The following is a 12,635-nucleotide window of genomic DNA, read 5'->3' as shown; positions in this document are numbered from 1 at the left end:
GGGGGGGGGGGGGGTGGTTCTCACCCTTTTCTATATTATTTAAATGGGAAGGCATCTTTGTTATTTTCAATCTTTGAGAAAATAAACAACAAAAACCTTTTTCACTAATTCCAATAGATGAGGAGGGTTTTGCTCAGCATGTCTAATAAGTGCCCCCATTTTTGCTCGTTCTTCTTCTTCTTCTTCTACTTTTCCCCCCCTATTTATTCGGATTTAGCAACGAGGCAGATGGAATATAACGAGGAGGGGTATTCCACAAGTAAGTTTTGAAACTGGGATGTTTTGTGCTATTTTTAAAAGGTTGGGGGTTTTCGATAGCAACGACAACAGATAAGGGGATTTTGTGGTGTTAAGTCATTCGACAAATGATCACGACTTTTGAATACAATTAATGTAATGATCTAAATCAAAAGTTAAATAAACAAAAATATGAAAAGAAATAATTAATCTTCTACATCCCAACACCACGGCCATTTCCACTTCCACACCTGTGAAGAACCTGGGTTCGCAAATTCATAAATCCAAGTATTAAGGGAGATCAAAGCATGTGACGAAACAATTGTAGCATAATATAACATAATGTGCTACGAGATGTATTGTAAAATAAACAAATAAAAATAGTATCTTGAGAATAAAAATATAAAAATACATAATCTGCAAAAAGAAAATTACCTTCCTCAAATTGGCACGGGCAGTCGCTGGTGCTGGATCCACCAGTGCCTTCACCAACGCAACTACCAAATTTTTTTTTTCAACGATCTCTCTTGCTGTATCCACTCAGCTTCCAACAACTTTTCCTAAATAGTATCTTGAGAATAAAAATGTTTTAAAGGTTTATATCGAATTGGGTTAAATCCAATAATGTCCACCCAACTTTATGCTTATAGTCATTGTGAGTTTGTGACCATTCAATATGATTTTTTTTCATAAACTTTATGCTTAATATTATCATGACCACCCGATTTGATTTTATTTCATTATGATCATCCAATACCATATTCTTTTCACAATTTTTTTACTAATTTAAACGAGTAATGCTATTTATAGTGGATTAAATATCCATGGCATGGGGTTCGTGAATATTTTCTTAAGGGATTCACCATGTTATATCATATGTTTACTATTTGAATCTTATTTCAACTATATTTTGTTACTTCAGTTAATTTTTTATTATGTTGTTGACAATAGTTGCATGCAAGTTTAATCTATAGAATAATTCTAAGACGTAATTGTGTGATTGTCAAGCTTAATTAGTTAATTTCTATGTTGCAAGACTGTACTTTGTACCTATTTAATTTCTATGTTGCAAGGCAAAGTCCTCATTTGACCTCCATTAATTTAATTTTCTCTCTCTCTCTTATTTTTGACCACACAATCTTTTATAAAACAATATTATACGTAATTAAAAAACTTTTCATTCTTTTTCAATCACCTATTCTCTAATATTCCACCCATTAAAATTTAAAATAATGGGAGCCAAACGGGGCTTAAAATGTGTTGTCAAGTTGCCAAAATGGCTTAACTATATAAGCGACTCAGAGTCTCAAACGATCACCTGAAGTCTTGGATTCAATCAAGCCCCCAAAATTTTAAGATTAATAATATTTCTACATTTTTTTCTCTTTTACTAAATAATATTAAAAACTAAAAAAATCCAATATTTAATACTCTTTTACTTCATTCATTTTTTCTCCTTGTTCTTGAAAACTCAAGATCCTATTCTATTATCATTACTATTTATACTTAACAATTTCGTTATTATAACTAATTTTAGATTTGCATGTGCCTATGCAATTTTCCATCAAATCAATTATCTTCATTTACTAGCTCTTCCATGCATTCTCATAGAAAACAAATGATGTCATCTTCTTGTCCAATAACATCATTTTCTTGTGTCAACTTCAAGAAAAAAGCTGACTTCTTATATAAGAAATAGGGGCGAACGCGGTTTGATTTGGATAGTTTATGCTATATTTTCAACTCAAGCCATTTTATACGATTTGAATTTTTTTCAAATCAAGCCAAACTATTTTATTTTTCGAACCAAACCAAACCAAACTATAATTTGCGGTTTAATTCAGTTTTAATCCGCGGTTTATCTTTCGACACTATAGTAATGTATTTAACATAAGTTAAATATAAGTTTAAATAAGAACTAATAATGTTAAATTACATTCATATTTACCATGAAATTCATGAAAAAATTATTTTCAAAGTTGGTTGCTAAAAGATGTTAATAGAACAAATACATATTTCTTGATTTTTATTTACCTTTTTTTATACATTTATATTATTATATAGCGGTAGGTAAATGCAGAGTTACATTTTGTTATTATAGTTTGGTTAAAACTCATTTCGTTTTGCTAGTGAAATGTTAAATAATGATTGAATAGAATATATTTAGATGTATAAAGATTGATAGAGTTTACGCACACAAACAATCATTTTTCTATCTAAACCACAACTCAAATATATAATAAGTTAAAAAACAAATAAAAGAAAGAACAATGGAAAAATGATTTGAATAAAAATCTAAGACTTATCAAAAGAGAAGAGAGAAAGAGGCGATCCGGGTAGAGATTAGTAGACTAACATGCAAAGGCGATTGACGATTCGTTCAGCAGTGACAAACAAGCGTCAAATGTTAGGGAAATTAGATTTTTTGTCAGGGTTTCTAATACTTTGGACGTGATTTGCTGACGTAATTTTGTTGAATTATGATTTGATTTGTTGAATATATATATATATATTGGAATAATTTTAGTCTAGTTTAGATATTGGGTGAGAGCATGTGTTGTGAACCTGTTAAATCATAGATCAATAATGATGAACATAATTTACTTACTATAATTATTTCAATAGTCTGATTATAATTTATATTGCTAAATTGATATATTTTTTTTAAAAGTGAAAACTGTAAAATTTTTAAGTTAATAAATTTTATTTCTTAATTGAAATATTTAAAAAACGGTTCGGTTCGATTTTGTGCGATTTTTGAAAATCAAAACCTAAACCAAACCATTTTGAAATGGTTTGGTTAAGGTTGAGGGAAAAGAAATCACGAATTCACGTGGATCTGAACCAACGGTTTCAACTCGACGGTTTTAGTTCGATTTGCGGTTTCGTGGATTTTTTGTATAGCTTTACTAACCACCACATGTATGCTATGTAGGGCGATTATGATAACGAGCGACTGCAAATAATTTTATTCTTTTAAAAGTGGTAAAATGGTAACTTTACATATATAACATGAATTAAAAAAAAAACAAAAAGTTTATTTTAATTTTAAAATAATTAATTTCTAAGCAACATTTTTTTTAAAATAAGTTTTTATTTTATTTTAAAAACGCTTTTATAATAAAATAAGATTTTATTTTTTAAAGAATGTTTTTTCAAAAATAAATTTTTTTTTTTTTTTCTAAGTAAAATTTTTTTAAAAGAAGTTTTAATTTTATTTTAAAGACTTTTTTTAAATAAATTTTTATTTTATTTTTTTAAGGAACGTTTTTTAAAATAACCTTTGATTTTATTTTATGTTTTTAAGTAATTTTTTTTTAAAAAAATAAGTTTTTATATTATTTTAAAATCTCTTTATAAAAATAAGTTTTTATTATATTATTATTTTAAGTAAGTTTTTTTAAAATAAGTTAGAAATAAGTTTTTTTTAAGTAACATTTTTTTAAAATAAGTTTTTATTTTATTATTATTTTAAGTAAGTTTTTATTTTATTTTTGCTTTTTTAAATTTATTTTATATATAATGCAAAGTTACATTTTTACCCCTTTTAAAATTAATGAAAATAGTGAAACGAAGTTAAGTGACCATGAAAAAACATTATATGAAATTGAGCCACTATGGTGAAATAAAATTAAATTAGATGACTATGATGATACTAAGTATAAAGTTGGTTAGGCATTGTCGAATTTAACCCATTTGGAATTACTCTAGCTTTTTAGTGTTACTGCAAATTGTTTGCAACAAAATAATGTTTATTATTTATATTACTTTATTTATTTACGTTCCAACTAGATTAATCAATAACTTGATTGAATGAACAAGATTGTGGCACGGTCAATAGATATAATTTTGAAGAAATACCTTCCAATTTTATAAAGAGAAAATATCATTTTATATTGAAAGACGCATGTCGATGAACCGTAAGCACGCAGAAGAAATAATCAAACTCTTATCTCGAACGAATTTCTTTCTTTTACTGTTCTACATTTTTCTTATATTTTCTATAAGTAAGGTTGCTTAGAAATAATTCTATGGTTTTGCAATTTGCATGATATTATAAATGATACATAATTAATTTATATGGATGATAGAAAATATTAAATAGATATATGCATCAATATTTCCAAATATCTGCCATTCACCTTCGTTTGTGGACGGTCAAACAGAGTTAAGTTTTTATGTAATAATTATTTTTGTTAAAATATTATTTAATGACAAAGCGGCAATGTGCTTTCCATAATCCATTTGGTGACTACATAACTTACTACTTCTATGTATATAAAATTTTTCATAACAATTATAAATGTAAACCCCATTAAGTTTAGAATATAAATGTGAATTGTATTTAATATCAATGTTATAAGTATCATATCTAACTTATCAATTCAATAGATAGAATCGAAAATTTAATTGAATAAAATAATATGACGCAGTATCAATGTCACGTCAAACTAATCAATTCACCCCAAAATTGGGTAATTGACTCCCCAAAACCAATTGGTTCACCCTCCAAAATTTTGTTTTGTTTGACATTTTAATTTACTTAAAGAAATATATAAAGTATTGAACCATAAAGTGGTTTGCCGAAAGGGAAGAAAGGGACATTGATCTGTATTGTCGAAACAAATCAACAAATGTATTTCGTGCTAGCAAGGGTGAAGAGAGAGTATCATATGATATGGAGGAAAGCAAGATAGCTCTATCCATTCCATCCAATAGTGTCGATCTCCTGCTAATGTGCATTCTATACATTCAAAATAGCGCATTTATTTTCTCACAAGCATATATTAAACTTGCAATTATTTATCAACTAGCATGGAATGAAAACACGTCCGATGTCAACCAACGAAAGTCGTGATTATTCATTTTCTCAAAGATTTTTTATTATTATTCTTGGTGATTGAAATTCAAATATATAGCTATGTTGCTAAAATTAAGTTTCCTGTGAATTATTTTTGTTTTTTTCTCTGGATTTAATGTCACATCGAATTTAAAAAAATCTGTACAAAATATGTATCTTTATTATTTTTTCAAATATCATTGACTTTTTCAGTTATTGCTACGTCATCTACCATTTGAGTATAATAGGCCCCTTGAACCAATTACACTGTTTATAAAAATTAAATTTTTAATAAATTTGATAACAAATAATAAAATATGCGGTTGAAAAATTATGATGCCAATAAAATGTGTAATTAAAATTAATCGTTAATTTTGATTTAATTTTAATTTCTTTCAAATATAGGCAGAACGTGCAATCTATTTTTTTATCAACTTGATAAAACCCTCTTGAAAGATCTATGATTTCTTGACCAAAAATAGATATTTTTATACAATATCTCCTGTGCATGTAAACGTGGCAGTTGATGATTTGCATAAGGATGATAAGAAATTTGTGTGCAAAATTCATTACATATCCCAATTATATATCGTCTAGTCTACTCAATTTCTCTCAATTTTCGCAAAAGAAAACTTAAAAGCAATTTTCCAATGGCATCAATCGCTGGTTTAACCCTCAAAACCCCAAGAATCTTAGCCAAGACATCAGATTCACCGAAAACCAAGTCCATCAACAACTTCTCATTCCCATGGAAGAAGAGGTTCAACACTCAATTCCCCCGCCTTGTGGCGGCGGCGGCGGCCCCAGAGGGTCTGTCGGAGAAGGTGGCGGAGAGCATTAAGACTGCGGAGGAGGCCTGCGCCGAGAACCCCGTTAGCGGCGAGTGCGCGGCCGCGTGGGACGAGGTTGAGGAGCTAAGTGCTGCAGCGAGCCATGCAAAGGACAAGAAGAGAGAATCTGACCCTTTGGAGAATTACTGCAAGGAAAATCCGGAGACTGATGAGTGCCGCACTTATGATAATTGATTGATTTATTATTATTATTATTATTATGTTTTAATCCAATGTTAAGGTTCAATTGAAATGCTTAATCTTGAGCAGCACTATACTTTGAATTGTTTGTGAAATAGAACATAATTGACTAAGTTTAGAAATACCCTAAATCTACTTTTAAGTAAATTTTTATATTAATAATATATTGGATGAGTGATTTTTCCTTTACTTGTAAACTTTCCATGTCTAATTACTTCTAATGAACGGTGAATTTTATTATTATTATTATTATTTTTTTAAAAAAATGTCATTTTTTATTCAAATTTTTACTTTTAAAATATTTGATTGACATTAAAAATATTTTTAAAAAATTAGTCACATAATCATACTTTTCTAAAAAATAAGGAAAATAATTTTTCTGGAATAAATTTTAGGAAAAATTGCAGCAGCGATCTCTAACCTTTTAAAAATATGCAATAGAGGTCCAAACCGTCTATACTATTGTTAGTTAACCTGAAAAATAAAAATTTGACCACTCTTTACCAAATTGAAAAGGATAAAATGGTATATTTACATTTTTCCAAATATCGTTAACAATTAGAGCAACTAAACTAAAAGCCAAAAACTGGGAAAAAAATGGAAAGAAAATAAATCTGCCCTTCTACCCACACCCACACCTACACCTACACCTACATCCACCTGTCTTCATCATCTTCTTTTTCTCCTTGTCGGCGACGGCCACAACGCCACCACCCTCTTCTCTTTCCCAAGCCTACTGCATCTTCTCTTCCACCTATACTTGCCTATCTACATTTGCAGTTGTAGAAAACAAATTTGGAGTGATATTTTTCCAATTCTTTGCCAAATCCTGTTTTGTAGGAACTTGAAAATCAAATCTAGAGTGAAATCTGAGTTTTGCTGATCCTACAAACTTATTTTTTTTTCGAGACCCTTCAAAAAACTACAATATCGGGTACCAATTTTTGCCGGTGCAAATGAGGGGTCTAGAGTAATTTTGCGTCTACAGTGAAAGACAGAAAACACTTGAAAAGTTTTGTGAGTGTGGGGGAACATCTAGGTTCCATTGGGTCTCCGTCGCTCATTTAAGCTCTGGAGCAGGGTACGACGAAGGTGGTGGAGACTGCGAACAATAGCCTCTATGTGGACCCCCTTGTTAAGGTTGGGAAGGAACTTGCGGTTGCGGTTGCGGTTGGGCTGGGAGGAAGGTGAGTCGGGGAGTTCAATGGTGGTTTTTTTGGGCCGTGAGCGGAGGACACGGAGGTAACAGGCGGATGTTGATATCATATCAGTGAAGATTTTCCTACTAATAGTGAGAAAAACCTGCGCTGCACGTTAATTGGTGAATGTTAAATATAAGTGGATGGTGGTTATTGAACGAACATGCACGAGATATTGAGTAAAGTGAATCCGCATAGCTTCCCATTCTAACACACATTGCTGCCGCTGCTTGAGAAAAGCAACCAAAAGCTAATAATACCAATCTCAAATATTCAACAATCTCAGTTTCCACAACTTCGAAAAAAACGAGTAACTAACTAATAAGACATTAAGGAAAAGAAAAAAAAAATCCAGTTTTTATATATCCATATAGGAAAAATGGGATAAATCAGTGTGATATTTAAAGCATTTTCTAGTAGCCTTAATACTAATCACTTTCAACTTGTTGCTAAAGTGTTAGTTATATAAACCACAATGTAATGTGTTGCTCTTCGTAGGCTGCAATATCACAATTTTTTTATGCTAGGCACACGAGAGGAGTGGCACTAATAGACTGAGGAAAGAGCAAGATCCAATTTGTAAATTTTAGAATCTGAAATGAGAAAATTTCATTATCAAATAATTAGGGTAGAAAATCACTAATTGGAGAAAGATTTTACAAACTTTGTGTTTAATGTGTTTTATTTAATAAACAACGTATGTAGTTGTTAATAGTTAATGCAATAAAATTTCATGTCATTTGCAAACTTAATAGTGTTTGGGAAAAGGGTCCAGGTAACAGCAAAGAAACAACTGACTCCTAAAATGTTCCATTCTTGGAAGATTTCCATTGCATATCTGTATGAGATTATGCAGACCTTCCAATTTAAGAAGCTCCAGATTACAGAAGGTTCCACTTGGAATAGAGTATGTCGCATCAATAATGTACTCAAAATCACTACTTGATGGCCTCAGCTTCTTCAAGTTAAAGAAACCATCTTTATCTAGCCCATTCACAAGCGTATTCCAAGCTGTTGATTTTACAATATAAAGTTGGTAACCTGTCCTCATTAATGAGTTAAATCCACATAGCAAATGAGTACCTGCGTCAATACCATCTAGGAAGTCCAGCCTCCTTGTGACATGATAATTTCCAGTACCGAGTCCCTTTCTTCGGCCATGGGGATTTCATATCTTTTCAAGTTCTCAACACACAATACTTGTAATATTTGCATCAAAAACTGAGTATCATCTGTGGGAATTTGGAAAGTGTTAAGAGCAGTCAGTGAATTTATCTCTTTAATAATGTACCCCTTTTCTTCATCTCATTTCGAAGTATTCTCCAAAGTACAACTCTTCCAGTTTTTTCATACCCAATAAAACACCAGGTGGAAGTGGGCAGGGGACTGTCCAAAATCTCAAATCCAGTAACTTTAGGTCGCTAAGTTCTGCTATTTTAGTGGGAAAATCAAAATAGAGATAATAATGATAAAAAGTGAGAATTTCCAACTTCTTTAGACTCCCAATCATTGAGATATCAAATCATATTCCGTGGCAGATGCCCACATTTTGAGCTGGTTGAGGTGATGAGGTAGCTGGTGGATTAGGAGGACGAGGAGGAGGCTTTGTAGGTGGATCAGAAGGTGTTGGAGGAGGAGGACTGGAAGATGGTGATGGTGAATTGGTTGAAGGTGAAGGTGTAGGCTGAGGAGGGGGAGACGAAGGAGGGGACACTAGTAAGACTGGAAGAGTTTCTGTTACATTATTGGAAGGAGGTGATTGCGGTGGTGGAGATACGACTGGAGAAGTAATGCAGTTGAATTGGGCTGAGATGGTGTTGATGAATTTAGAGGATCAGGAGGCAGAGAGGAAGGCTGCGGAGAGGGAGCGTTAGAAGAAGATGGTGGAACAGCGACGGGTGGAGAATTTGGGGAAGGAGATGTAGATGCCATCTAATAGGCATCCGAAATTAATTAAATTCCACCATTTCCACATCTATATATTTCAATGTACTTCAAGAATTCAAGAACTTCATCCAAAGTCCATCCTGGACTGCAAACAATTCAATTATCAGGCAACAAAGTCTCCAACCTAATATCATCTAGTTTTCACTTTTGATATAACCAAGTTTGCTTCACAAAATCCAAACTCAAATCGAGAAATTAGCGGGATCTATGTATGTATCACTGCCCATTGACATATAAAATGAACTGCAATTTCTTAGCAATGGCAAAAAGATTCAATTTTTTTGTGAAGCTCATTCAGAATTGTCTGCCTCGCAATCAGATCTGTAGAGGACCCAGTAATCAATTTCCAGTTAAAACCAAACCACAATTGCCAATATCCAGGTTGCCTTCTTGATAAACACTCAACCCACATCACAAAACCTTCAAAAACTCCAGTTCCAATTACAGAACACAGCTTTCAAAACACCCAGATCACTAAACCACTTAGAAACAAGAATTCTGAGAATTTCAACACACACAAGCAACTAATATTTATTGCTTTCAGTCATTCCCTCACCACACAAGATTTATATAATTGAAAGAGCAACAATTCTCATGCTCATGACAAAATGAATGGGTAGATTAACCAATAAGAGTTTATAGACGGAAAATTGAAAACGTAATTCCAATTTTGTATTTTTCTCTCATTCAATAATAATTTTCATCCAAAAAATGATTATTGTTATATATAGACCCACACCCACTGAAATTAGACAGTTTGCCCTTCCACAAAATTCAATAACTGACGGGTAAAACATCTAATTCATACACAGATCATATACAAGTTTAATACAACTTTACTGACTCGGATGCGCTCACTTTCAGGGGAGTACCGGAGGAGGATATCACGCATGTATGTGACCTTCACATCAGGCGACATGAGGAGCAGGTTGGGTGGAAGTTACCTCTCCAATGAGCTGAGCACGGAGTGTTGGACAGATGCACGTGTGGGCACGGAGCTTTCGCTCCCATTATTTTTTTTTTCTTCTGCTCCGTCCGTGCACGGAGCTTTAGCTCCCATTATTATTTTTTCTTCTGCACAGAGCTTTAGCTCCCATTATTATTCTTATTATTTTTATTTTTTTTAAAAATGCTTATATTCTCCACGCTGGAGATGTCATTGCACATAAACAACATTATAAACTCTTTTTTAACTAATTACTCCAGCGTCTACCCCTTTCACCTCATCCCATCTAATAATCACTATTCTCAAGTTTTGTCCTTCTATATCCTTTTAATACAAAATTACAAGTGTCAAATTTACAATCATTTCATTTCTAACTAAGAGAAATTAATTTCAATAAATAGTTTTACAAAATTATCTCTGAAGCTAATTCACCATCATTTGGAAGGTATCTTCTAACAAAATTAATACGATGCCCGGTAATCAAATGAAACTTAAGAAAATTGATGATTAACTAAAAAGAGTAAAAAATCAAAACATACTTACATACAAATTAGAGAATTCTTCTGTCCATCCAATCCCAAACACTACTGAGGAGACCTCCCACTTTCTACAGCCTTAACTACGAAAACACAATTTCAATCAATTCCAAGAATCCAAAATCACAAATCAAAAATACCATTCGAAAATCTTGAATTATTAACAATACCAAACATTTGAAGCTAGAAATCTTCAATAATCACTCAATGATCTTCTAATGGACAAGGCTATTCGAACTAAAAAAAGAAAAAAAGATCAAAGATCAAACAAAATAAATGATATCACCAAAATAAAATAAACCTTAATCAATGAGGATCTTGTTGCCACTGTACAATTTCTAAGTAAATTTTCAGTTTTTTAGAATGTTTAAATATTTAAAATAAAAAAGAAAAAAGATCTAACAGTTAAGCAATAAGGTCGAAGAGAACGAAGTTTTGAGGATAAAATTCCAACCTTCTAAATTTGTCTGGGATTCCTTGTCCATAGAATAGAAATGATACATGCTCAGTAAGGTGAATTTGTTTTCTTCACATTTTTTTCGTATCTTCGTAGCAATAGGAGAGAAAACGAAAAATCAATTTACAGAGATCAATCAGAATAGCAGATGAATGGTCAATGGAGTTTAAGAAATGCACAAACGGTATGGGATTTAGTTTGGGATTCGGCCAAGACAATAAAGAAGAAAGAAAAAATACAAGACGAAATCCATGGCCGACACGTGTCCCACCTTTGCTTCGCCCTTTTATATATGTAGGACAATTTGGTGGGGGTGGTATTTTTGGTTTTAACTGTAGGTTTAATGGTGGTAGTGGTGGTGATGATGACTTTTAGTTTTGGTTTGTAGAGACAACGGGTGGTGGTGGTTGTAGTGACGACGATGGCCAATTGATTTCTAGCTTTAGTTGGAATGGGTGGGAATAGGGTGCGTTTGTGAAGGAGGTGAATAGTATTTTTCTTTTTGTTTCTTTTCTTTTCTATTTCTTCCATTTCTTTGGTTTTTTATTTAATTTTTTATGTAAGAAAAATGTAAAGTTACATTTCTGTCCTTTTAAAATTAGTCAAAATTGGAGTCAAAGTCAATTCTTTGGTCAGCTAACGGTAGAACAGATGGTTTCCATCCAGTTGGACCTCTATTGCATATTTTTGATAGGTTAGAGACCTTCGATAGCACAAATTGAAGGTTAGAGTAAAGTTCGTAAAAATAAAAAAGGTTAGGGACCGCTATTGCAATTTTTCCTAAATTTAATTTACCAGGCAATTCACCATCTTTCTCATCTATCCATTCTATCGTATCTACCAACCAATAAAAGATGAATAAATATAACATTTTTTCATTGAAAATTAAATTAATCAAACACATTTAATTAGTAAATTTCATATGAATAAGGCTTGCAATCAAACACACCTGAATTGAATAGGCCATGAAAGACAACTCATAGTCTATCAAATTTATTGAGTATACTGTATACTTGTGTTTAGCTCATATGTATACATTTCTTTTTTGATAAATACTCAAATCACTTTTTTATTTTTATTCAAATATTTCGATGGTTTCAGAGTATTCTTAGCCCATGTTGGAGAGTAATTCTTGAATAATTTTAATCAAATTTTTTTTAATCGATGGTATCTGACAACTCTCAGGTACAATATTGTAGCCATAATTGTATTTATTATGCATTGTCAAGTTTACCCTCCAAGAATAATCAAATATGACGGCTGAGAAAATGTGTATAAATAATTCTAATACTTGAAAAAGATAATATAGATTATTACATTAATTCTTTTCCCTTTTTTATATATATATATATATATATAACTAGTCTTTGACACGTGAGTTGCACAAATTTTGTATTTATTGTATTTTTATTAGTATAAAAATTGTAGATTTTTCAAAACTG

The 12,635-nt window shown here is 31.6% G+C and overlaps 1 protein-coding gene and 1 long non-coding RNA gene across 6 annotated transcripts; one reads left to right on the top strand and one right to left on the bottom strand.

Moving 5' to 3' along the window:
* Positions 1-5,655: 5,655 nt before the first annotated feature.
* LOC111369805 (calvin cycle protein CP12-1, chloroplastic) lies at positions 5,656-6,297 on the top strand. Its single transcript, XM_022991468.1, has one exon. The coding sequence runs from the start codon at positions 5,728-5,730 to the stop codon at positions 6,100-6,102; it is 375 nt and encodes a 124-aa protein (XP_022847236.1). The 5' UTR covers positions 5,656-5,727; the 3' UTR covers positions 6,103-6,297.
* A 1,725-nt stretch (positions 6,298-8,022) lies between these two features.
* Positions 8,023-11,662, bottom strand: LOC111369804. 5 transcript variants are annotated; one of them, XR_002698281.1, is made up of 3 exons: positions 11,191-11,662; positions 10,907-10,973; positions 8,023-10,819 (listed from the first exon to the last, which is right to left on the bottom strand). It is a non-coding gene; the product is annotated as an uncharacterized LOC111369804 (long non-coding RNA). The 5 variants fall into 5 exon arrangements; XR_002698282.1 differs by having other exon boundaries at positions 8,023-10,814; XR_002698284.1 differs by lacking the exon at positions 10,907-10,973 and having other exon boundaries at positions 8,023-10,328; positions 10,744-10,819.
* Positions 11,663-12,635: the final 973 nt, after the last annotated feature.

Source organism: Olea europaea, chromosome 20 (genome assembly GCF_002742605.1).
Source record: "Olea europaea var. sylvestris chromosome 20, O_europaea_v1, whole genome shotgun sequence".
Taxonomy (NCBI): domain Eukaryota; kingdom Viridiplantae; phylum Streptophyta; class Magnoliopsida; order Lamiales; family Oleaceae; genus Olea; species Olea europaea.
This window is presented reverse-complemented; position numbering and strand designations above follow the sequence as displayed.

Excerpts from the sequence above, each read along its gene's own strand:
- LOC111369805 (XM_022991468.1), top strand. The coding sequence starts at position 5,728 with ATGGCATCAATCGCTGGTTTAACCCTCAAAACCCCAAGAATCTTAGCC.